The sequence below is a fragment of the Alosa pseudoharengus genome, unplaced genomic scaffold, assembly GCF_046254945.1.
Source record: "Alosa pseudoharengus isolate Yale_2024_CS ecotype anadromous, Long Island Sound unplaced genomic scaffold, YU_APseudo_1.1 YU_APseudo_1.1_scf_6, whole genome shotgun sequence".
NCBI lineage: Eukaryota > Metazoa > Chordata > Actinopteri > Clupeiformes > Clupeidae > Alosa > Alosa pseudoharengus.
The window spans coordinates 33128279-33152307 of record NW_027468848.1 but is presented as its reverse complement, the minus strand read 5'-3'; the positions used below and the strand labels follow the sequence as shown (position 1 = coordinate 33152307).

Sequence of the window (24029 nt, the reverse complement as noted above, 5' to 3'; positions counted from 1 at the left end):
GGCTTTTACATGCAGACCAAGCCTTAGAAACGGGCCCAGACCCATATGGATGTATATCATGTAGGATAGACTGACCGCAATAGACAAGCCCTATCTCACAAAATGGCCCATGTGCTTTATAAAGTCACTTGCATCTCTGCACGAGTCCACGGCAAACTGTGAGGTAGTTTTTTTGTCGCGTTTTTGACACATTTGGAAAAAGTTTTTTTTTTTTAAGTTGTTTTCAGTGCCAAGGGACTTATGTGTATGTTGCTATTGTGTGTGTTTGCTTTTGTTTGTTTGTTTGTTTGTTTGTTTGTTACCCATTTCCTACACCATGGCTGTGGCTTGGCTTCTGTGGTCTGATAGCTGGGAGTCCTGGCTTCTCTCTCAGCCTGCCATCTTTTCCTCCTCTTCCTCTTCATCCTCTTCCTCTTTCTGTCTTGTGCTTCCTCAGTGCCCAGGCTGAAGCAGGAACAGTGGAGTCTGGTTGACCACAGCAGAGTCTGGTTGACCATTGCACGTTATGCTGGTGCATGTGTTTGTGTGTGTGTGTGTGTGTGTCACATGATGCGCTTTGACTCATTGAGTCCATAGGCCTGTTGAAGTAGAGTAGGAGAAAAGTCAAAATGAACATAAATTTAGATAGATTTAATGTGGAAATGCAGAGAGTTGTGTTGCAGAGAATGTGGATTAACTGAGGAATTCAGTTTGATGTGGTGACAAGAGAATGCATCATATTCTGAACCACTGGTTAAGGCCAGTGTTGGGGGTTGAGATGACCCTTGAGGAGCAAATGTGATGGCTCAACCTTGAGTCCAGCCCACTGCTGTACTGGCAGAGTGGTTCCCTGTCAATCTTGGGGACACACACACTTCAGTGGTAACCCTGTCTCAAGGTCAGTGTGTGTGTGTGTGTGTGTGTGTGTGTGTGTGTGAGACAGTGGCTGAGTGACTGAATCCAGCGGGCATGTCAGTGTATTACACTGTGAATGGTCAACGTGACTGCTGCAGGGATAGCTCAGATGTCATCACAAGAGAAGGGAGAACTTGAGAAACGGTAGACAAGCAGAATTCAGCGAAATCTAGAAATCGCGTGTGAATAAACAGAAAATGATATCACAGCATGTTTTATCGTCTGTGTGCAGATGTATCTCTAACTGGTTTGTCATTGTGAAAGGGCACACAGGGCAGTCTTTCAGCAGATTTCTAGAGAAAGATGTGCGACTCAAAGAGCTCTTCAGGTGATTACACAGGCTCGGGTGAAACACACCACTTGCGTCAAAAACAGATGACATGCTGGCTGCCTTTTTTAATGCCTTGTTATGTGTGTATCGCTGCCTTGTTTACTTTTGTTTGTTTATTTTGTGAATTCCTTCAAGTTTAAAGCTGTGAAGAGCATATTAGCTGCCAGCTATCGGGTTGCTCCATTTAGCTAGAGGTCAGGGGTTGATGGAGGATTGTTAGAAGGAGATAGAAACTGGGCTACCTGACATATTGTTTTTTACTTTAAATATCTCTGGATTTTATGTGTGAGCTACGCACTAATTGGAGGTCACTCTTTGTGGAGTGTGGGCATAGGCTATACAAAGGGTTCCATAGAGAGATGCTGTGTGTGTTGAAAGAACTGGAAAGGACTTGAGATCTCACAACTGTAACTGCAGGTTGTACCATAGGGACCTCTCTCTCTCTGACACTTCTCTCTTTGTTACCTTTCTACATCTTATATTAGCCTGGGGAGTATTCCAGCATCATGAACATTTTTTTATTTACCCTGTGTCCTTGATCTGTTAAACCTTTTGAACGTACAAAACCATTGGTTTTATGAACAGGCGTGTCAACAGTTTTTCTTCTTCTTCCACATGCTAAAAGCTCTCAAAATTGTGGCTGATTTTGGCTGATTTTTGAATCCCTAGTGTGCCATAGATAGTTACCCCGGGTTCTTTTTCCTCTGGTTCTGGTTCCGGTTCTTGTTCCGGTTCTTGTTCTTTTGTGAGGAAAACCTACCCATAATGCTGGATCTCCCCACTAGTGAATAAGGTGATGACATAACCACTCATATACCTCATCCATCACTAACAGCAAGCTGAACTAAGCACAGGGCAGTGCCTCGTCATGCTGGACTCTGTTAAGGACAGAGGTGGGCGTCTCGCTCTTTCACACTCACTCTTACTCTCACTCTCACTCTTCATACAAGCTTTCTGTTTGCCAAAGGTAAGTTGGCCATGAAGCCAGACAGAATCCTCCAGCTGGATTCTATGCGTTTGTAATGCACACATTTTATTTGTTCTTTTTGTTTGTTTGTTGGTTTGTATTTGTTTGTTCTTTCATCTCCTGATGTCATGAGTTCTGATTTGTTTCGCAGCATTTCAGAACCAAGTTTTTTTTTTATGTTTCGTTTTTTTATTTGTTTTTCATTATGATTATTATCGATACTCTTGCCATGTTGTTTTAAGTAAGACAGCCATTCTCAGAAACATCTTGTTTGAGTGGGATATTGGTGGAAAGATGGTTTGTGCAAGTTGCATTAAAACAATAATGACAAAAAGAAAAATGAAATACTAATACTGCACTACTAGTGTGTAACAGAAGTGCTTTAACTCAAACCTACAGAACTAGTTGGGTCAGTTCAGAGTCAGCCTAGCAGAGCAGACCGGGTCTGTTCAGACCTGCTTGGGTCATGAGGCTCTGCACATACTTGATGGGGTCTTGGGGGCTAACACTAAAGCTAAGTGCTAACAGGTCCGGGTGGTGCTTCCCTACTAAACCAGTTGGGTCTCCAGGCCTTCTCTACTGCACACACACACACACACTTACTGTCACTTACAAATGCATGCACTCTCTCTCTCACGCACACATACACGCACACACACTCACACACATACTTACACTCACTTGCAAACACATGCTCTCTCTCACTCTCTCACTCTCTCTCTCTCTCTCTTTCTCTCGCTCACACACACACACACACACACACACACACAGAGAAAACTGCTTCTACTGCTCTACTCTTATAAAGGGATCTGTTGCCCCAAACAGCTTTGTATTGACGCAAGACCCGTGGTTGTCCTGTACGTGTGCCCTTATCAAACAGATGATGTTTGTGCCTGTAAGTCATGACCTAACTGGAAAAGCTAAATACCTTTAGCATACAGCACCATCAGACCAAGACCTCATACATACAGAAGTTGAAAAACACATATAAAGCACATACATATCTAAATATATATCCACATAAACATACATACGTATATAAAGCATTTAGGTGCATAAGAGTTGTACATGATGCTCTGTACACTGATGACAGAAATTTCTGTAAATTACCTTGTAACATACTGTAATTGTGTCTCTTTTTTTCAAAATGCTAATGGAAAATAAAAAATATGTTGAAAAAGCCTTACATATTTTGGTTGGTTTTTATTCCAGAGGCTTGTATTTGGTTTTTTGGGGGTTTTAAGGGTCTGACCACCATTCTACCACAAGGGCAAGATGTTCTGATATACTGTATTACAATTATCTATCTGATATGGCTGTCTTACTTGAAATACCAGTTTGCGCTGTTCTACCATGTTTCCCAAAAATGTAAAATGAATAGACTTTGTAGAGGTGCTTGGTTTAAAAGCTGTTTGGTTCCCTGTTTTCGTCTTTCTCTTGAAGGACACGCAGTCAAGATTGATCTAGTAACTACCAGACAGCTGTTCTCTGTCTATCACGATCATATCTGAAACATGGACTACATTATGACTCCAAATCAATTTATGAGTGACCAGGTTGTAGAAACCAATATAGTTAGAATGCCCCACTTGGAGCTCTTTTGTTCTCTTGATGTAATCTCTTGTGTTGTCTGATTGGGGATTTATTTGACCTTGTTATGTATTTAAAAATAGATTGATTAATCCATGTGATGGTTTCCCTCTAACATAGCAGACTGTAAACGAAGGACAGTCACATGAAATAGGTTAACCTAGAGGACCATGTAGCAGCACCAAATAGATTAGGTATTTATAGAAAAAAAAAACAAGATGACATGTAAGTGTGAGAGAGAGAAAGTGAGTGAGAGAGAGTATGAGAGCTTTATGACCGAGGCACCCTCTTTTGTTTGTTTGTGGCATTACAAACGAGACATATGTGACCTCAGTCTGGCCGACTGCTAGTGTTTGGGGGTCGGGGGGTCAGTGTTGCTTCTCTCTTCTGCTGCTGCTGCTGCTTGAGCCTCCATAGTTTATGGAGCCTTAATCCCATTATGAATGCACCAGTGAGCAGCAACAATCACTCGGAGGTGCACAAAAACTGGTGAGCACTAACACAATGGTAAACACACCCAACCGCGGCAGCGGCCATCTTGCACCAAGAGCCGATTCCCTTGAAGCTGGTGTATCCATGGGAAAGTCATGACTGAGGCAACGCCACTGAGAATACTGCTGAACAGCTGAACTTCTTGGAAGGGTTCGCTTTTGTTGATGGTTGGGTGTCAGGAGCCATGTACTGTACAGATAACATGAATTAAAACAGATGCTGTAGTAGTAATAGTAGTAAATGTGAAGTAGTTAAAGGGAAAGGTGGTAGGCTTCTTGTCTTTAGTGAATACCGGAGCAGACACGCTCAACTTAAAAAAGTTAGAAAAAAAGTTTTTTTTAATAACGCACTCAAGTGGTTGCTCTTTGTAAGACTTAATTGGAATATGTCCTAAAAAACAAGTGCTACGAGAATTATTATTTTTTTTAAACTTTATTTGACATCTTTGTCTAAACCATTTGAATGTCTGGACATTCAGAGAGGAGAATTGAGGCACCAAAATTGAGCATCCGCCAGTTACCATCTGCGGTTCTTGTGCAGGAGCATTCTGTTATTTCAATGCTGTTGCCTACTTTGATTATGCAAATGCATGAGAATAGCTGAATGTGATTTTTGGGTAAGAAGCCTCCATGCAGGAACACTGTCCCAGAGTTATCCAAGCCTGCGTCATGCATAATAGTGGGGACTGATTGGAGAACAGGCCTGTTGGTATCTTTGGTGTGCACCTTCTCCAGCGGCTGGGCCTTCCACACACACATACACAACAGGTTTTGTTAAAGGTAAACTTTGCAGTATTGGCAATTTCCTTACTGTTTTCTCGATTTTTGCTTCTTTTTCGCTGGCTCTGTCATGACTAATGTCTGAGAAACTCCATGGCTACCTTTTTCTAGCCGGTGCCTGGCGTGTATGTGTATTTGAATGCAGTAAAGCAATTTGTTACAGTTGTTATACTTCCTGACACTGAGACCATCGGTCCGCCAGCCCACAGTTGCAAGGGTGGTTTTTCCGCTTAACCATTCCAATGACTCTGAAGCTGTTAAATGAAGGTAAATTAAGCTAAAAAACTTGCATATTAAGCTAAAAAACCTGCATAGTGTACCTTTAAAGGAACACCCCCCACTCCAAGCACAAACACACACACACACACATCCATCCTTAATCTGACTAAATCAACCCCTCCACCGCCCAAAAGAACATCATCCAGATAATGAGTGTATGTTTGCGTGTGTACACACCACCAGGTGTTCTCCATCTCCTTACACGATTAGAGATGTGCTATTGTGCCCTGCCTTGTGGAGATGTCAGGTCTTGATTGGATATGTTTTGTAGACATGTAATCCGTGACAGCAGAGCCCAAACAGATGCTGGGCCTCTCCCTCCTGCCATACTGCTCTCCTCCTCCACCACCTCCTGCCATACCGCTCTCCTCCTCCACCACCTCCTGCCATACCGCTCTCCTCCTCCACCACCTCCTCCTGCCATACCGCTCCACTCCTCCACCACCTCCTCCTGCAATACCGCTCTCCTCCTCCTCCTCCTGCCATACCGCTCTCCACCACCACTTCCTGCCATACCGCTCTCCTCCTCCTCCTGCAATACCGCTCTCCTCCTCCTCCTCCTGCCATACCGCTCTCCTCCTCCTCCTGCAATACCGCTCTCCTCCTCCTCTTCCTGCCATACCGCTCTCCTCCTCCTCCTCCTGCCATACCGCTCTCCTCCTCCTCCTCCTGCCATACCGCTCTCCTCCTCCACCACCTCCTCCTGCAATACCGCTCTCCTCCTCCTCCTCCTGCCATACCGCTCTCCACCACCACTTCCTGCCATACCGCTCTCCTCCTCCTCCTGCAATACCGCTCTCCTCCTCCTCCTCCTGCCATACCGCTCTCCTCCTCCACCACCTCCTGCCATACCGCTCTCCTCCTCCTCCTCCTGCCATACCTCTCTCTTCTTCCTTCTGCCATACCGCTCTCCTCCTCCTCCTCCTCCTGCCATACCGCTCTCCTCCACCACCTCCTGCCATACCGCTCTCCTCCTCCTGCCATACCGCTCTCCTCCTCCTCCTCCTGCCATACCTCTCTCCTCCTCCTGCCATACCGCTCTCCTCCTCCTGCCATACCGCTCTCCTCCTCTTCTTTTTCCTACTCCTGCTCTTCCTCCTGCTCCTCTTGATGCAGATCAGAATGGAACGGATCTGGCCCAATTCTTGTATTAGTATTAGCAGTAGTAGTCGCAGCAGTAACAGTAGATCATTCATAGGGCCCTGCCAGGGTGGCAGGGTTCCCTGCTCTTTCTCCCCTCAGACCTCCCCACCCCTCTTTATACACTGCTGACCCCTCAGATATATATATATATATATATATATATATATATATATATATATATATATATATATATATATGAGAGAGAGAGAGGGGAGACACATGTTCTCTTTTGTGTTCCTGTGGATTAATTGGCAGATCGTATGGTGGAACACAGTGCTACCAACTCCAAGATATCACACTCTCTCTCTTTCTCCTCTTTTTCCCCCTCTTCATCTCCCTCCTGCTGATTTTCGGAGTATTTCTTTTTTCCTCTCCGCACGTCTTCATGCGTGGTTCCAGTCTTGGCTTGTCCTCCTTGCTCAAGCTGCCAGTTTGGAGCGCAGGAAGCGAGCAGATTTTCGAGTGTGTCTGCACAGCATGGGGTTGCACTGGACTCCTAGAGAGAGAGAGAGAGAGAGAGAGAGAGAGAGAGAGCGCACAGCTATAGGAACATCATAAATAGCCTAGCTAAGTCCATCCACAGATTTGCTTCAAAGCATTCTAGTTAACACTACACATTTTTTGGTCCTGTCTTCCAATTTCATCACTGTGGCATGTTGCCCCGAAAAAAAAGTATATTAGTTTCTGGAATCATTGAGTGTGAAATGTATTTAAAGGGATGTGGCATGTGCTATATAAATTAATTAATTTATTTATTGTGCCACTTATTGCATGTTGTAACCTGTGTGTTATGACACGAATGCCCAAAATTGAGTTTGGTGCCTCCATCTGTCAGTGACTGAAAGCGTATTTGAAATGTAAAAAGCTGCAAACGTAAACAGTCTGTGGCAACTGGCAAGACAAAAAAAAAAAAAAAAACTTTTTGTTTGTTTTAAAAAAGAAATCTAATCTTGTGCCAGGCACAATGTGAACTAAAATGAGTTGAATTGATCAGAGATACCATTCGACCCTCTCAAAAAGTGTTATTGTTAAATGCTAATCTGTCAAAAATGTTCATGTAAAATGGTAGTCTCTTAACAATATTTAATAGATGACTTTGTGGGCATGGTTGTTGTCCAGCAACACTTTTCGGTAAAAGCATGGCTAGTCCATATCCAGGGCAAGACCAGATCTGCCTCGGATCCGTCTGGCGTGCAGGCCGGGTGGGTGGACTGTGCGAGGGGCAGCTGGACTTGGAGAGCCACGTCTTAGTCGGGTTGTGGCATCTGGTCTTGGGCCAAGCACCATCCCAGCGAGCCGAGGGGTGTGGGTGGGTGAGTGTGTGTGTGAGTGTGTGTGTGAGTGAGGGCGTGGGCGGAGGAGGTCAGGAGAGGAGAGGAGAGCAGCTTTCCTACCATATGAGTTCTCTAATTCTCCTTCTTTTACGCCTTCTGTTTTAATACTGCACAAACTGTTAGGATTTGTCACTTGCCCCAGGGTTTGTGTGTGTGTGTGTGTGTGTGTGGGGGGGGGGGGTTAAACAAACAGAATGCTCCAGAGATGTCATCGAAGGCCGCACCCGGAGCTACTCCACAAAGAGAGCATCAGCCTGTAATCCAGCTTTACTTTTTTTAATACGTCGTCATTGTCATATTACAGAACTTACACGAGCTAAAACTCACTGTTACACTGTAGGAAGCAAAAGCAGCAATCATGTTCCTGCTCTTAAGATGCCCCCCACCCACCACCACTACCACCACCCATCACATTGTTATCCCTAAAGCCTTACTGTGTTAAGACATTGTCCATCTGCACAACAGCCTTTCTGGAGCATACTGTAGCTTTAAGGGGAAATCTTTTTGTTTCTAATTTAATCAGAAATTCAAAAAGAGTTTTTTTTTCTTTTTTTTTCTCTTTTTTTTTTTAGACCACATTTGTTTTACGGATTAGCCTATCTGTACATGTGCATTTTCGTGTAACAAGATGAACAGCGTGGTAGCCCAGCATGTTTTTAAAGTTACTGGTAAAAACCTCATTAGATGCTGTGGACATCGAATTAAACAGTGAAATCGCCTTTAGAGTAACAGTTTCTGCTCCCATTACTTTATCATTGTTTTTTCACAGTGTGACCATTTCCATTTGATTGCCTAGTGTTTGGCTAAACTGTGTGTGTGTGTGTGTGTGTGTGTGTGTGTGTGTGTGTGTGTGTGTGTGTGTGTGTGTGTGTTTTCTGCAGGTTCCACTGGTGTGTGCAGCCCTGACCAGATCAGTACGGAGCTCAGTGCACCAGTAGCAGCTGTGACTCCGGTCTGTGCCCTGTTTGAAGATCCCGTCATCGCCACTGCTCCTCAGTCCCCACCCGCTTCCTCTTCACCTGCTTCCTCCTCTTCCTCGGCCAAGGAGCCCCGGGTGGGCAGACGCCAGGCCTCGTCAGGCCAAGCTCCCCACCACCGCCGGCCTGACGAGTCCGACAGCGACTTTGAGTCGGACCCGCCGTCGCCTAAGAGCAGCGAGGACGAGGAGGAGGTGGAGGAGGACGAAGGGCTGAACAGCGAGCCGGACGACGAAGCCGAGCCAGACGAGGCGGAGCCGGAGGTGCTGGGCCAGCGGCCACTGCTCATGGACTCGGACGACGAAGAGGAGGGGGAGGAAGAGGATGACTCTGACGGAGAGCAGAGGAAGGTCAAGCCTGGCGCAGCAGGAAGAGAAGGAGAAGGCAGGTTGCCAAGAGACCAAGCGGTCAACAAGGCGACAGGCCAAGCCACTGTATCAGCACCAGCAGCAGGAGGTGGCGTTGCGGTTGTGGAGGGAGCACTGGTGGGAGTGGACGTGTTTGGGTTTGTCCCGTTCGTCCGCTCGCCGCCAGAGAGCGCGGTGGACGTGTTCAGCAGTGCCCCGTTCCCCCCCGCTGGTCAGGAGCCTGACGTCTTCAGCCGAGCACCGTTCAACCGGAACCTCTCCCGCCCCCCTCCACAGACCCCACCCATGTCCCCCAGCAACAGCCACCCGTTGCAGCCCTCAGTGCTGCCCATCGACCCCTTCGGCTTCTCCCCCTTCCAGCCCCCTGGTCAGCCCGCCAGCGGCACCAGTGAGCAACTGCAGCCACCAGGGGAGCTTCTAGTGCTGCAGGAGTTACAGCAGCAGCAGCAGCATCATCTCGACCAGCAGGGCGGCGTTGGCGAGCCAGACGGTGATGGCGACGAGGAGCAGCAACAGCAGCGGCAGAAGGAGCAGCAGCGGAGTCTGCAGAAGCTGTCGTCGCGGCAGCGGCGCAGCAAGCAGGAGGCGGCGTCCGGGGGTGGCGGCGGCGGCGGGGGCGGTTGCGGCGGGTCGCCCGGAGGGGGCAACGGGGGCAAGCGGCACCACGGCACGCCCACGGGCGGCCGCAAGGGAGGCAAGCCCAGCTTCCGCACGCCGGAGCGCACGCGTCGGCTGAGGCGGGTGGGCCGGCGCGACTCGCAGAGCAGTAACGAGTACCTGAGCGCCTCGGACTCCAAGGAGAACATCAGCATGACGGCCACCACCACCGCGGGGCCCGGGGACGGGGCCAAGGACAAGGGGCCGCCGTCGGAGGACCATGTGCCGCCTCCGCCGCTGGACCCGTTTGGGGCCAAGCCCTTCCACCCGCAGGGGCAGGCGGGCGACACGGCGACGGCTAACGGGAGGCCGCGGGCCGGCTCGCAGCACGGCGGTGCTCTGGGCGATGTCGGAGGGAACATCATGGACGACTTCGGGGCAGTGCCCTTCACAGAGCTGGTCATCTGCAGCGGACATCCCCAACAGCAGCAGCAGCCGCAGCAGGTGGTGGACCTGGATCCGTTTGGGGCCGCACCCTTCCCATCCAAGCAGTGATTTGAACCCTGACCGACCCCCCCCCCCCCCCCACACACACACACACACACACCCCTCCACTTTAAAGTCCTGCAGAGTTCCTCCTCTCTACTCCTCGTCTTCCATGCAACACATGAATGCGCACTTACACTGATGATTCTCTCTGATGCTTGCTTCAAGAAGAACCCTCAGCACGCAGGAACACACACACACACACACACACACACACACACACACACACACACACACACACACACACACACACACACACACACACACACACATTCCCACCCACACATTCCCCCACGCACCTGTACTAAGGGTATCGTGCACATGTCTGCAGAGCCATGTTGCTTTTCTTGCCTCCACTAAAACTGAAACTGGCTGCTGCAGATGTGATGCACGCACCTGGCAACAAGCGTTGCCCCTTTCTGCACCGTCTCCACTTAGACAGAGAGCAAGAGAGACGATTGATGATTTTGGAACTAATCACTTCTAATGCCTAACTGGCCTGAATATCCACTCTCTAACCTTGTGATGATGACGATGACGACGACAATGATGATGGTGATTCTAAAGATCATGAACATTTTTTTAAATGGCTCTGCATTTGTAGCCTTTAGCCTCCACTAGTTTGCTGAGAAGCCTTCAATGCTGCATTTTTACACGTGTCCGGGAAAGCACCATGCAGCTAAAGTGAAATGTGAGATTTTTGAAAAGGGGAAGCATTCTCTAATCATAAAGCAAGTAGGATGTGACACTTCCCTCTTCTTTTCCTTGAACATGCCACTTCAGCGCCCGCCTGTACGCGCAGACCATGCACACAGCTGTAATAAGGGGCTTATTACATGTAATAATGGGCATATTACGACTACAGCTCCTCATGGGCGATCTCTGCTGTTCTGTCCACCCACCGGTTAGCTGCCAGTTTGGTAAGGAGAGACTGTGGCTGACTAGTAGCTAGTAGCTCTGATAACTCAAGCCAGAGACGCTGTGGAACAACTAGCGTGGGATGTGGACCTTAGGGCTATAGATTTGCAGTGAAAGCTCCTTGTGTAGATGGTGGCTTTCTGCATGGTCTACTAGTTAGGTTTAATTTCGCACCACAAAGCCTTATATGGGCACGGCTCCGCCCTGCTGCATAGTACCTCGGAAACCAACACACAAAATGGCTGTTGTCGACCGTGAGGGCGACGGAATCATTTCAGTGTACGCCTTTCTCTCCATTTGTGTTTGTTCATCTACTCACACCAGATTTTTCTATGCATATTTTTTACATTACTAAGTGCTTTTCAATACATAGAAGCATTTTAGATGTGGTTGTTTTTTTATATTTTACTTTCCCTAAATACTTAAAGGGAACCTTCTTTTTTTTCCTTTGGATGACTGGCTTCATTTTATCAATTGAGACTTCATCACATAGAACAAACTGTATTACCGAGATGCTTTCAAATAGACAAATGAGCCACGTACTAGCCACAATCACGATCATGTGATGTCTCCTGTGATGTACCTAGTGATGACACGTTGTACAGTAACAATACTCAAAACTAGACATAGATAGCTTTATCATGGAAGAAGAACACAAAACTAAGTATCTGTACTGTTCCTGTGAACCCTGTAAGCACATGCAAACACACACACTCACACACACACACTCACACACACACACACACACACACACACACCTCCAGTCCGATCATGGCTACAGCGCTAGCACAGTAGATGTTTTTTGTAAGACAATAAGGGATTTTTGTGTCCATCCATGCTTTAAAAGTCACTCAGTTGCGTTGAGCTGTGATGAGGCTGGGGGGGTTGACCATCACCAACCCGGCTGAACAATGCTCCTGCCCCTCTGTAACGCAACACCTGCTCTGATGACATCATGCCATTTGATCTGGCGCTAGACATCTTCGTCAGGCTGCGTTGTTGAGCGGGTGGTCCAGACAGCGGCCCGAAGGGGCGGACCTTTCCCCGTCCTGGGGCTGACCTTGGCCAGATCCGATACACCATCTGCTGTTTGACACTGAGCTGGGGGGCATTCTCCCAAGTACATGGTCTAGCGACAAACCTGGGTTTGTTGACTCCAAGTAAGTAGTAATCCTCCTAAAAGAAGAGCCCTCTGGCCCCATAGTAAAAACAAAGGGCTATTTTTTGTTGGAGGTTTACCACTTATTCTGAGTTAATTTACCTATTTGTGGTGACTAAATCACCCTGCTGGTCATTGGCACTTGCTCAACTTCACCTCACCCCAGTTCTTAGTCCTGGGATATCTCTCCTCCACCAAGGGACTTTTTTATATATATGTGCCATTTTCGTTTTTCACACGATTCGCCTGACCTAATATTTTTTTTTCTGTGTGCGACATTTATCATGCTGTATTGCTTTCTAACAATGCAATAAAATGTTGGTTTCACTCAGTGGTGCGTATGACTTGAGTTTTATCAAGTTTATTGATCGCTGCAATTCTAAAAATCAAATAACGTGTCCAGTTCATTATGGATATTGTAAGCACTTTTATGCGTTCTGTTTAGTTTTTTTTTTTTTTTTTTTAAACTCAAGTCCATTTGCTGCTCAGTTGAGCTCTTGAAGCCATTAACTTGTGGAACCCAAATTGTATGCCTGACAAGAAGGCAAAATCCAATGAAAATCACCATGCTATCCGAAGAACTACTCAATTCCCAAATCTCCCCCAAAGGAGTGGATGCAGGCATGGGCAAGTCAGCACGAGCTGGAAATGACAGAAGCCACCACAGATTCTTACTAAGGGTTTCCCATTTATTTCAAATCATTCAAGTTAGTCAGTGCCATAGTGGTACAGGTCTGAGTAGAAAAAAAACAAAAGACTATCCACAGAAACATCAGATGAGCTCAGTATAGGGGTAAAGATCCGAGTCTAGTGTGTCACGGCGACTCCCATGTCCCACACAGACTGGGCTGTATAAACAATCAGGACACGGATCATACAGCAAGATAAATTACTCCACAATCCAACCATTTCCTCCATTCACTTTCCAATGTAAACACCAGAAGCGGTGAGACACTTAAGGCTTTCTCTCCAGAGTAGACACAGGAAGGATAGTCCAATCACAAGCCAGGCTGGGGATCATGTGGTTATTAATTGAGTTATATTAAAGAGTTCTTAATTAGAAGGGTTCTTGATTGAGGGTTGTGAAAGGCCTTTGGATGCATCCCTGCTCTGGTCCACTCATGTCCGTGTGGACAGGAAGGTGTCAGTGATGCACATTCTCAAAGTGATACTGAAGGATTGCTTCCGGGTTCAGTAATGCAGAGGGGCCAGCCCAAGGGGAGTTTAGAAACCCTCCCCATCCTCCAACGCTTCCATGTACAGAACATCACCAGACATGGGGTTGAACTAAACAAACGTTCATTAGCAGAATAGTATGACTTGAGTTCATACTCACACAAAATTAAAACAAAAACATATCCTAATAAAATAATACTGAAGTATTTATTTTTAGCATTGTACCACACAGAACATCTGTTAGGCGTAGTCCTAGTTGTGAAGAGAGAATCTCGCTCTCAGGTGACTGTTGTTCTAAGGCTAAATTTTAACACCACAATTGTAGATGGACAGAGCTATGCTCCACTCACACACACATACGCACACTTGAAATACAAAATAATCCTTTCAAAGTCTTATAACTAAATACTGAAATAGATTAAATAAATAGCGGACATAAATTCAGATACAGTTAAGTGTTACAGAATACATTTCCATCATTACGTATGCAACTAGGCAGCCAAAAAGTATCATATGAATTCTGCCTAAACGTGTTAGTGACAGTAGTATACATTAAATGCCCATGCTTATGTACGCTAAGGACAACAGATAAATCAACAAGGACATCAATCGCAGTTGTGTCAGAAAAAAATACTAAAAATTGCGAAAACTAGACGAAAACAAACCATTACACGTATCATTCATACACTGAAATGCAGAATGCCAAACTTGATCACATAAGAAAAAACATTTTTAGCAGTGTTACAGTTAATATACATTTAGTTGCTCGAATCATTCATGGACATGCCAATGTGACCGGTTGTGCTCAACCTTCACCTTCAGTCTTTGGTTAAACCATCGTGATTGCCATGCATTTCTCACTCTATACTGATTATTGCTCCAGGCACAGTATCTAACAACATCCAGCATTTGATATTACTGCAGACATTCCCAAACGTGAAAGAACAGCGCAGGTGTAGCCTGCACTACTTTACGGGGCAGGCGTGGTCTGCATCACAACATTGAATGTATAGCCTGCACTACTGAGAAATGTCAGTTTCACAACACAGAAATACAAAGACAGACATTCAGAGAAAGTACATTGAGGAATGGGGAGCTGTTTGTGGCCCTTGTTCTGACTACTGTGAAGACACATATACATTACAGGTAAGACTGATATGTAGGATATTTGTTTATCACTGGGCCCAGCACGACATGGTCTTCTGAAAAACAAAAACAAAATCTCTCAATTCGTCATCAACAATCTGAAGGAAGTGGTAAGCACAAGACAACAATAGCTTAAACAGTCCAATTGCTACAAAAATGAATAATTTCCTTAAGTAGAAGCTACAAATCTTCGATATGCCTTTAAATATTAATACTTTCCCTCACACAGGTTTTTGAAGCTCAGCAAATCGGTAGGGATGGGCATGGTAGGCACTTCTATTTAGTGTTGCGTGATTGTATGAAGCAAGTTCTAACAATTATTAACATTCTGGCCCAAGAGCGTCTGACACAAAGTGAGGGCTAGTTCATTTCAAATTAGGGCCTTTCAAAGTTCCATCATCCCTATGGTCAGCAGAGGTGAGGCTCATGTTGATGACCTCGTCAGTAGAAGACAGATGGACAGACAGGGTGTGGCTGGCCTAAGCGTGCAGCGGGTGATCGGCGCAGGGGTGGCTGTGCCTGTAGTCAGTGATGAAGAGCACGGACTGGTGCCACCAGTAGAACATCAGAACCACCAGCATGTGCCACAGCTGGTGACTGGCACCCAGGTAGTTCAGCTGGCCTGGGGGTGGACACACGTGGACACACACACACACACAATTTGATTAAATACCAAATAAAACCTAAGGTCTTGCTTGGTACACTTACGGAAGTGCATAGTTTTAGCATAGTACCACACAGAACATGCCTAGTCCTTGATATGATATGGTGACAATCACCCACAGAAAACCATCAGTCTATGTCTGGCTTAATTTTGGAGTTCCATCTAACACAAATTCAATGGAGAGCTACACGCCACACACACACACACACACACACACACACACACACACACACACACACACACACACACACACACACACACACACACACACACACACACACACACACACACACACACACACACACACACACACACACACACACACACACACACACACACACACACACACACACACACACAGTATTACTGTACACACAAATCTCTCTTCTCCGCACTCATTTCACTAGTGTCTTCCTGACAAGGAGACCCGTCATAAAAGAGCAGCAGGCCTCATGGGAGGTCATTCTACACAGCAGACTGTCTGGGGAGGCCTGAAGCACATGTTTAAAATGAGGCATGGGAATTGGCATGAGCCACACACACTAGACACAGGTATAGGAGAAACTACAGTCATAACACAGATGTTAAGTGCCGGTCAGGAACCAATAAAAGTGGTTACAATAGATATTCACAGCGTGCTACTGGTATGGTGGTTGACTATTCTGATTAGCTTTGTCCTGTCCAGTTCAGTCATAGCTAACATGTACCAGAACCTCACCTGGGAAGTAACGTTCTGGAACTTTGGAGACGTAGAAGAGGAAGGCAGCCGCTGCGATCACGTACATGACCAGAACACGTGGAACAAATGCCTGAGAGACAGAGAGAACGTCATTAGAACCTAGGCATCACACAGAGGAGACCATGGGAACAGACATAGCCACCAACAGGAGGCGCTTCTTCAAACATGTAGTTTTAAAAATACCTATTGTTCTCATTTTCAATTTTACCATTTTTCTTTTTGGGGTTTTCAGTGTTAAAAAAAACAACAATATTTTCTGTAGCAACAAAGGGATTGCCCACCGAGGGATTTATTACCTGGACAACTTCTGAGTGGATGCCCCCGCTCAGCCATACCCAGTGCATTGTAGGAATGAGGCCGTAGCCGGCGACAGAGCAGAAGATGACGGAGCGGATCCTCTGCCACTGCTTGCTCAGGTACAGCGGGTGGATCTGGGCCAGGAACACGGCTAGCGTCATGGCCAACACCGCCACCAGGTACACCTGCCGCCAGTACTGAAGGAGTGCAACACACACACACACACACACACACACACAGACACAGACACAGGGCATGAGTATCTGTAACACCACCACCTAGTACATCTGCCGCCAATACTGGGGGAGAACAACACACACAGACCCAGGGACAGGACATGACTTTCTGCAATACTGCCACCAGGTACATTTGCAGCCAGTATCTGGGAAGAACACACACACACACACAAAACATGAGTATCTGTGAATAGGAACACACACACACAGAGCATGAGTATCTGTGAACACACTGGAACACCGCCACAAAATACACCTGCTACCAGTACTGTAGAGAAGAACACACACACACACACACACACACACACACACACACACACACACACACACACACACACACACACACACACACACACACACACACACACACACACACACACACACACACACACACACACACACACACACACACACACACACACACACACACACACACACACACACACACACACACACACACACACACAAGCAGAGCATCAGTATCAGACACATGGCCAGCATTATGTCCAACGCTGTCACCAAATGCACTGCAGTGCACACACACTCACACAAATACACAGAGCATCTATATGTATAATGCTATCTATAATCTATAAAATGATGAACACTTCACAGCAATATGATCAAAAACCATAACACAATATAACCACATGAATCAAGATGGCGAATAAAAGAAGGCATCAGCGATCTCTGAATCTCACTCCATCCATCTCTCCTTCTGCCTTTCCATTTCCCTCCCTCACTGTCTCTCTCTCTCACACCCCCCCCCCCCCCACACACACACACACACTTCTGCCTCTCCCTCTCTGGGGACTTGGCAGATTGAGTCGTCACCCAGCATCGGAAGCTAAACGCTTGGCGTGGGCAGCGCAGCACAGCGAGGCTGGCCCCATCCCTCGGGCGGTGGGGAGTGGACCAGAGTGGAGTGGCAGGCCAGACGCCCAGACAGAGAGAGAGAGAGAGAGAGAGAGAGAGAGAGAGAGAGAGAGAGAGAGAGAGAGAGAGAGAGAGAGAGAGAGAGAGAGAGAGAGAGAGAGAGAGAGAGAGAGAGAGAGAGAGAGAGAGAGAGAGAGAGAGAGAGAGAGAGAGAGATATAGAGGAGGGGGAAGTGTGAGAAAGACTGCAAAAAAGCAGAGAAGATGGATTGATGGATGGATGGATGGAGACTGAAATCATTGGGAAGAGAAGAAAAGGGGCAGGTCCAGAAGAGGTCTGGAAGAAATTCGATAGATGGTGGAAAAAAGAGAGGGGAAGGGAGGAGAGGAAATTACGGAGTGATATAGAAAGGGAAGGGAGAGGAGATAGTACCATAGGGAGAAATAAAGGGCAAAAGATGAAAAAAGAGAGAGAAACAAAAACAGAGAAATAAATGGGGAAACAGAGGATAAAAACATGACATATGGAGAGACTGAGAGTATGAGGACAACGTACAGAAAGGGAGAAAGCAAGGTGTGTGTGTGTGTGAGAGAGAGAGTGAGAGAGAGACAGAGAAAGAGAGAGATACACAAGGCATCATTAAAGATCTATAATTTCTATGGTAAGAGATCAATCCTAAGACAGCAATGTGAATGTCAGCTATGTCTTACCACACCACACAAACTAGTCATAACTAAAAGACCCCTTCAGCGAACATCCATCTGCCAGGCAGACTAAAGATGGAAACAGCGGCCAGTAGCACCATCACTGAACATGTGATCAAAATGCAGCATCAACATCTGGGAGCAATTTCATCCAAAAGGATTGACACAGAGAACTATGAAGAAAGTGTTCTGCCCGGATCAGACACATAGTCCACGTAGCTTAAAGGCTCATGACGTGCTGTAAAACTGGTAGAGCCCACATAGCACAGCAACTGTGACTTTCACCGTTTATGCTCAAGAAGAGACATGAAGTGCTTCAGTTTGCAGAGTGTAGGCTAACACCACTTTGTGACTTCCTGAAGAGTAAGTACAACTTACAAAGAAGTGGGAGATCTGTTAAAAGTTTTCTTAAAAAAGAAAAAAAAAATCTTCTCTCACATTTGTCAAACTTTCTCATCCTCAGCTGGGGTCTTTTCCACCAGCAGTGCCAAACCACTTTCTTGGTTCCTGTTTGGACCAAGGCAACATTTTCACTTAAGTCTCAGGAGCTTCCTTCTCACAAAGAGAAAGAGAGAAAATGGCCGTCTGGGGCCCAAACTCATCCAACCATCTCCGAGTGGGAGCTCTCTTCAACTGCACTAGTGTTCACCAACTTTACTAGTGCTTAACAACAACAACTTGCACTTATAAAGTGCTTTCAGTGCTTTACAGTGGAAAAAAAGCACTTTACGGTGAAGGGAGACCTCACTATCCACCACCAATGTGTAGCACCCACCTGAGTGATGCATGGCAGCCATTATGTGCCAGAACGCTTAAGGTGGAAAGGGAAGGAATAGTGCTTGGTACTTCATCTGAAAGCACAACATTGCTATACACTGCTTCCTGGTTTCATCCTCAAAAAGCAGGGCCAGAAGTGTGTTTCTGCAGTTTGAGTAGAGCAGACACAGACGTGATGTGTTTGAGATATGTGGATGTCAGATACTGAAACCATATATATATGTTTTCCCTATTCAGTACGTTGCTTTGACACAAGCCTCTAATAGTAGGTAAACACTGATAAACACAAGTGTTTATGTCTTTATAAACAGGAGAGACTGAATGCTGAATGGTGCTGAAAAGACTACTCTTCTAGGGAGAGCGGCTGCTTGGTTTGTTGACAGAGCTCACACAGTTTGGCCACTTGAGGTTGTTGGCGTAACAGACGGCAGAGCCACATGCACACCAGAATGCTACATCTCCCCCTGGTATAAACGAATTTCGCCCGCAGAAGTGGGCTGCCCTCTAAATGGTGTGTGTCCGTGTGTGTGTGTGTGTGTGTGTGTGACCACCTGTGCACAGTTCAGCATATTTTGTGTATGTGTTTGTAAACATATGTGTGTGTATGTGCTTGGGGGGTACTGAGTTAGTATGATGGTGTGGTCGTGTGTGTGTGTGTGTGTGTGTGTGTGTGTGTAGAAGAATTTTAGCATGATAAGAGTGTGTGTGTGTGTGTGTGTGTGTGTGTGTGTGTGTGTGTGTGTGTGTGTGTTGCACAGGTAGCATATGCCCCAAGCAAAGACAGGCAGCCATCTGCTAGGTCAGCCCACTGTGGGAGAGTGCTGCTCAGGCCAACCAATAAATCTGGGCCTGTCAATGGTACACCACACACACACAAAGCACACACACACACACACACACACACACACAGACAGACACACAAAGCACACACACACACACACACACACACACACACACAGACAGACACACAAAGCACACACACGCAAAGCACACACACACACACACACACACACACACACACACACACACACACACACACACACACACACACACAGACACAGACACAGACACAGACACAGACACAGACACACACACACACACACACACACACACACACACACGTCTGTAAACACACTGTGAGACATCAAATTCACACAGACAATAAATCTGGCCCTGCCATTGTTACACTACACACACGTGTGTTTTAAACATACAGAAAAATGACCACTGAGAGGCACATACTGTACACACACAATAAATTTCAGTGTGTCAATATAACAAAGACACGATCACACATACACACACGCAAACTACAGATATCATTATCAATGATACACCACAAATAACTTAAACCTGTGAATAAAATTGAAGAATTAATCAACACCCTCACATCGAAACTTTGAAGAATGGATATAGGAGACACTTACCATTGAAAACCATTCACTCAAAGATAGAAGAGTTTCTTTGTGTTTATAAAGGCTGCTCACTCTACAGGAATAGACTAAGAGAGGGGGGAGAGCAGAAACGATACTAAAACTTACATTGTTGCAGTAGAAGGCATAGAAGACCCCAGGCACATAGCATCCCAAGATGCCGATGGAGATTCCAGCATAGTCCAGCGCCATCCAGCGGCGACTGGTCTTCTCTGAACGATGGCAGCAGAAGAGATGGTATCCCACCGAGCACAACATGCACACCTGAGACCACAAACAACACACACACACACACACACACACACACATACACACACACACACACACACACACACACACACACACACACACACACACACACACACACACACACACACACACACACACACACACACACACACACACACACAGTTAGGGTACACTGAAACTCAAGGCATGAGTCACACAGTATGTAATATTTAGACATGACCACTTATTATCGGATAACCACACTTTTTTTTTTTTTTGTATTCACTGTTATAACTAAACTTCTTAAAAACAAATGTTAACAGGGTCACTCACACACACATACCACATACACACACACCTGGAAGCAGAATAGTCCGATGGCGTGGATGACGTAGTCTTCCCTGGAGGCGCCAGTGGCGGGCAGTATAGTGGTCATGTCGTGCAGGGCCAGTGTCAGGAACATCAGGAAGCCCAGCAGGTGACTCCAGATGTTCACCGTCTCATTGGACAGGATGAGGAGGCTGAGGAGGAGGAAGAAGACCGCGCTCCTGACGTTACACAGAGTGATTACAGCTCTTCACTCTCACTAGTTTTACTCTCAGTGTAAGATGGATGGATGACCAGTTGCTGATGAGTTTAAAATTAACTAGTGAAGGATTGAGTACCACCTGTTGGCTACTACTAATTCAAAAACAAAGCTCATCATCAGGGGTGTCGGACTGGGGGTAAAACCAGTACTGATTATAGGGGCCCAAGGGGAGAGAGGGCCCTTGAGAAGTCTGGAATATATTTTATTTTACCTGGATATTTTAATTTCCTAATTAAATTTCATAACATGGGGGCCCATCAGGACTGCCTATGCAGGGGCCCAGGATCTTGTGCTATGCTCCTGCTCATCATTTCCTAAGGGGAAAAATGATCATTCCAGTAAATGTAGGAACTGTACTACAGTGTACTTCTAAAAAGCTCTCTCATAGGACAAAGGTGCAATGTCGTGGCTTGTTGCTTGATTGTTTCATGTAAAACACTAGTATTTGAGATCAACTGAGGTTCTCTCTGCCACAGGCTCTGTCAACACAAGGGCTGTTAGTGTGACCCAGTTCATTCAATAGGCTAAGATCCTCACCCACCTTTTGATGCAAAGCCTGGAGGTCAGGTAGGCTCGGTAGCCATCCGTGATATACGGGTTCTCCCTCAGGAAGCCGGGTATCTGCTCGTAGGTGTAAAGCCGAATGCCTCTGGGTACAATGACCGGCCAGTACTGGTAGCTACCAAGCTCGATGTACTGCGCACTCTTGAGCAGCTTCTGCGGCATGGTTAGGGCATCTCACAGACACAACGCAAATCTGGACTGGAAGACAGTGACAATGATCAACAGTTGTCTGGACAAAACAATATTTGCCTTACACTCAAGGCTTTTAGACAAACTGTGCGACTGTATGTGTTAAGGCCAGCCAGCCCACCTATAAGACAATACATTAAAATCGTCCTAATTAGCGAGAGACAGATGCAGATCACTCATTCACACAGAGCGCAGGTATTCCTCTCTTTTAGATCGCACCAATGTTTCACAGCACATAACATTAAGCCTAACAGTGACAAAGTTGGTAAAACCATTTGCTTGTCAACATTAAGAAAACTGCTATGACAGCTATCTTGCTAAAGTTACCTGTCTTACACTAAAGATAAATTTACACTAACTATGCTGCTGCTAACATTGCAATTGTCGTGAAGTTAGATTAACTTTAGCTAACTAGGATCCAGTTTGTTAGCTGATCAGCTAGTGAATTTCTAACGTCATGCCAATTGCAACAGTCCATACTAATCAATAGTTAACATTACACATATTTGATTTTAATACAATACTATCAAAAAGAGGTATGTGACAACTTTTTTAGTATAGCTTTGGTCAGTTGGCTGGCTATTTCACGTTAATAACTTCCTAAATTAGCCAGCTAACAAATAGCTTGCTATGCTAGCGAACCAACTACTGTAACGTTAGCTATCTGGCAAGTTCATTCATATCTTCTTCTCGTTACCTTTAAACTCACTGTGAGTGCAAAGCGTGCCGTCGAGCAGTTCATATTGATTGAATTCAGAATGCCCTCTCAGAGTCGCGATTCATTTTCTTGTCCCAGCGTTGCTCTTCACAATCCCTTTAAGACAGGCTAGCTAAGATTAGGTTTAGATAAGTAAAGTGAAGAAACAGATAGCCTGTTTTGCGTTAGCCAGGCCAACAGGGCAGCCTGGAAATGAATGAGGACCATTAGTAAGCTTATTACATTGCCTGCGCAGAATTTGCACAAAGGACATCAACAAGTGAAACCAGAAAATTGGACCTCTAACCTGTTGTAACCTTAGTCTATGATGTCAACCAAGTGAATCGAATCCTGTAAGTTAGTTAAACGTGCCCACTCCTAATCAATCAGGCATGCCATCCATCATTTTGGCCATAAATGTTACTTTCTTTTTTTCATTCAAAAACTATAGCCTATGTCGTAGGCTAGTCTGTTAATTAAAGGTCTATCTTTGATGATACAACCATGATGCAAACTACCCAAATGAGCGAAGTTAATTCATTAATTATTTATCTCCAATGAATCCAAAGGCTAGTAAAGTGACAGTGTGAGACTCCAGTGAAGGTCCACATGGCACATGACTGCCCTAAGGATATTTCTCAGAGTTCTTCCCACCACAGCAATTTGAGTTTGTTTTCATCTGTGGGCGACAGCATGTTCCTGTGAGATGATATAACAAATTGTCATAATTTTTACACAGATAAACGTTCGTGGCAGACTGCTGTCAACACGCTTTTTTCCATTGAGGCATTCCAGCAACCTCTCAGGTGGAGACTCTTGCGATAGCCTACTCCCCGCGGGGCACAATCACACTTCGTCCTCGGCTTTTACACCCCCAGATAATTGCGTGGCTCTCGAGCTGGAGTGAGTTCTTCATTAGCGCGCCTAATTCACCTTTCAGCGCTGCGCTCTTCAACAAGCTGTCAACTGCACTGCCACACTTTTTTTTATTCTCTCTCTCACTCTCTCGATCTCCGCATAACATGTGTGTCCAAATGCAAAAAATGCCTAATGGTGTCCTTTTCAGCCTCTCTCTCCCTCACTGTCTCTCTTTCTCTCTCTCTATTTTTTTTTTCTTTTATCTGCCTTGTTTATTTTTTGTGTGATGCTTTTGCATGAACCAAAAAAGCACACAGACACACACACACACACACACACACACTAAATACATTAACTGACTCACATGCCTGTACACATACACCACACCACACGGTGACATGTGGGCTCCAAATCGCAGTCTGGTCAGAGTGAGGCCCTTTGTGCACACTGAGGGAGCCCCAGCTGGACATGCTGCGGCTGCC

General features: G+C 45.9%; 2 protein-coding genes across 6 annotated transcripts in view; one reads left to right on the top strand and one right to left on the bottom strand.

Annotated features, from left to right (window-relative positions):
* Window positions 1-12705, top strand: part of bmp2k (BMP2 inducible kinase) — a 65537-nt gene extending 52832 nt beyond the window's left edge. For all 3 annotated transcript variants that reach the window (XM_076270113.1, XM_076270112.1, XM_076270111.1), the window contains one exon: window positions 8691-12705. In XM_076270113.1, coding sequence (XP_076126228.1) covers window positions 8691-10306 — 1616 coding nt within the window. In that variant the 3' untranslated portion in view covers window positions 10307-12705. The remainder of the gene's footprint in view (window positions 1-8690) is intronic.
* A 337-nt stretch (window positions 12706-13042) lies between these two features.
* paqr3a (progestin and adipoQ receptor family member IIIa) lies at window positions 13043-22887 on the bottom strand. 3 transcript variants are annotated; one of them, XM_076270191.1, is made up of 7 exons: window positions 22690-22887; window positions 21781-22001; window positions 21009-21171; window positions 20531-20686; window positions 16396-16593; window positions 16079-16169; window positions 13043-15318 (listed from the first exon to the last, which is right to left on the bottom strand). In XM_076270191.1, the coding sequence occupies exons 2-7, from the start codon at window positions 21963-21965 to the stop codon at window positions 15176-15178; spliced, it is 936 nt and encodes a 311-aa protein (XP_076126306.1). In that variant the 5' UTR covers window positions 21966-22001; window positions 22690-22887; the 3' UTR covers window positions 13043-15175. The 3 variants fall into 3 exon arrangements, with proteins under 3 accessions (XP_076126306.1, XP_076126308.1, XP_076126307.1); XM_076270193.1 differs by having other exon boundaries at window positions 21781-21996; XM_076270192.1 differs by having other exon boundaries at window positions 22702-22887.
* Window positions 22888-24029: the final 1142 nt, after the last annotated feature.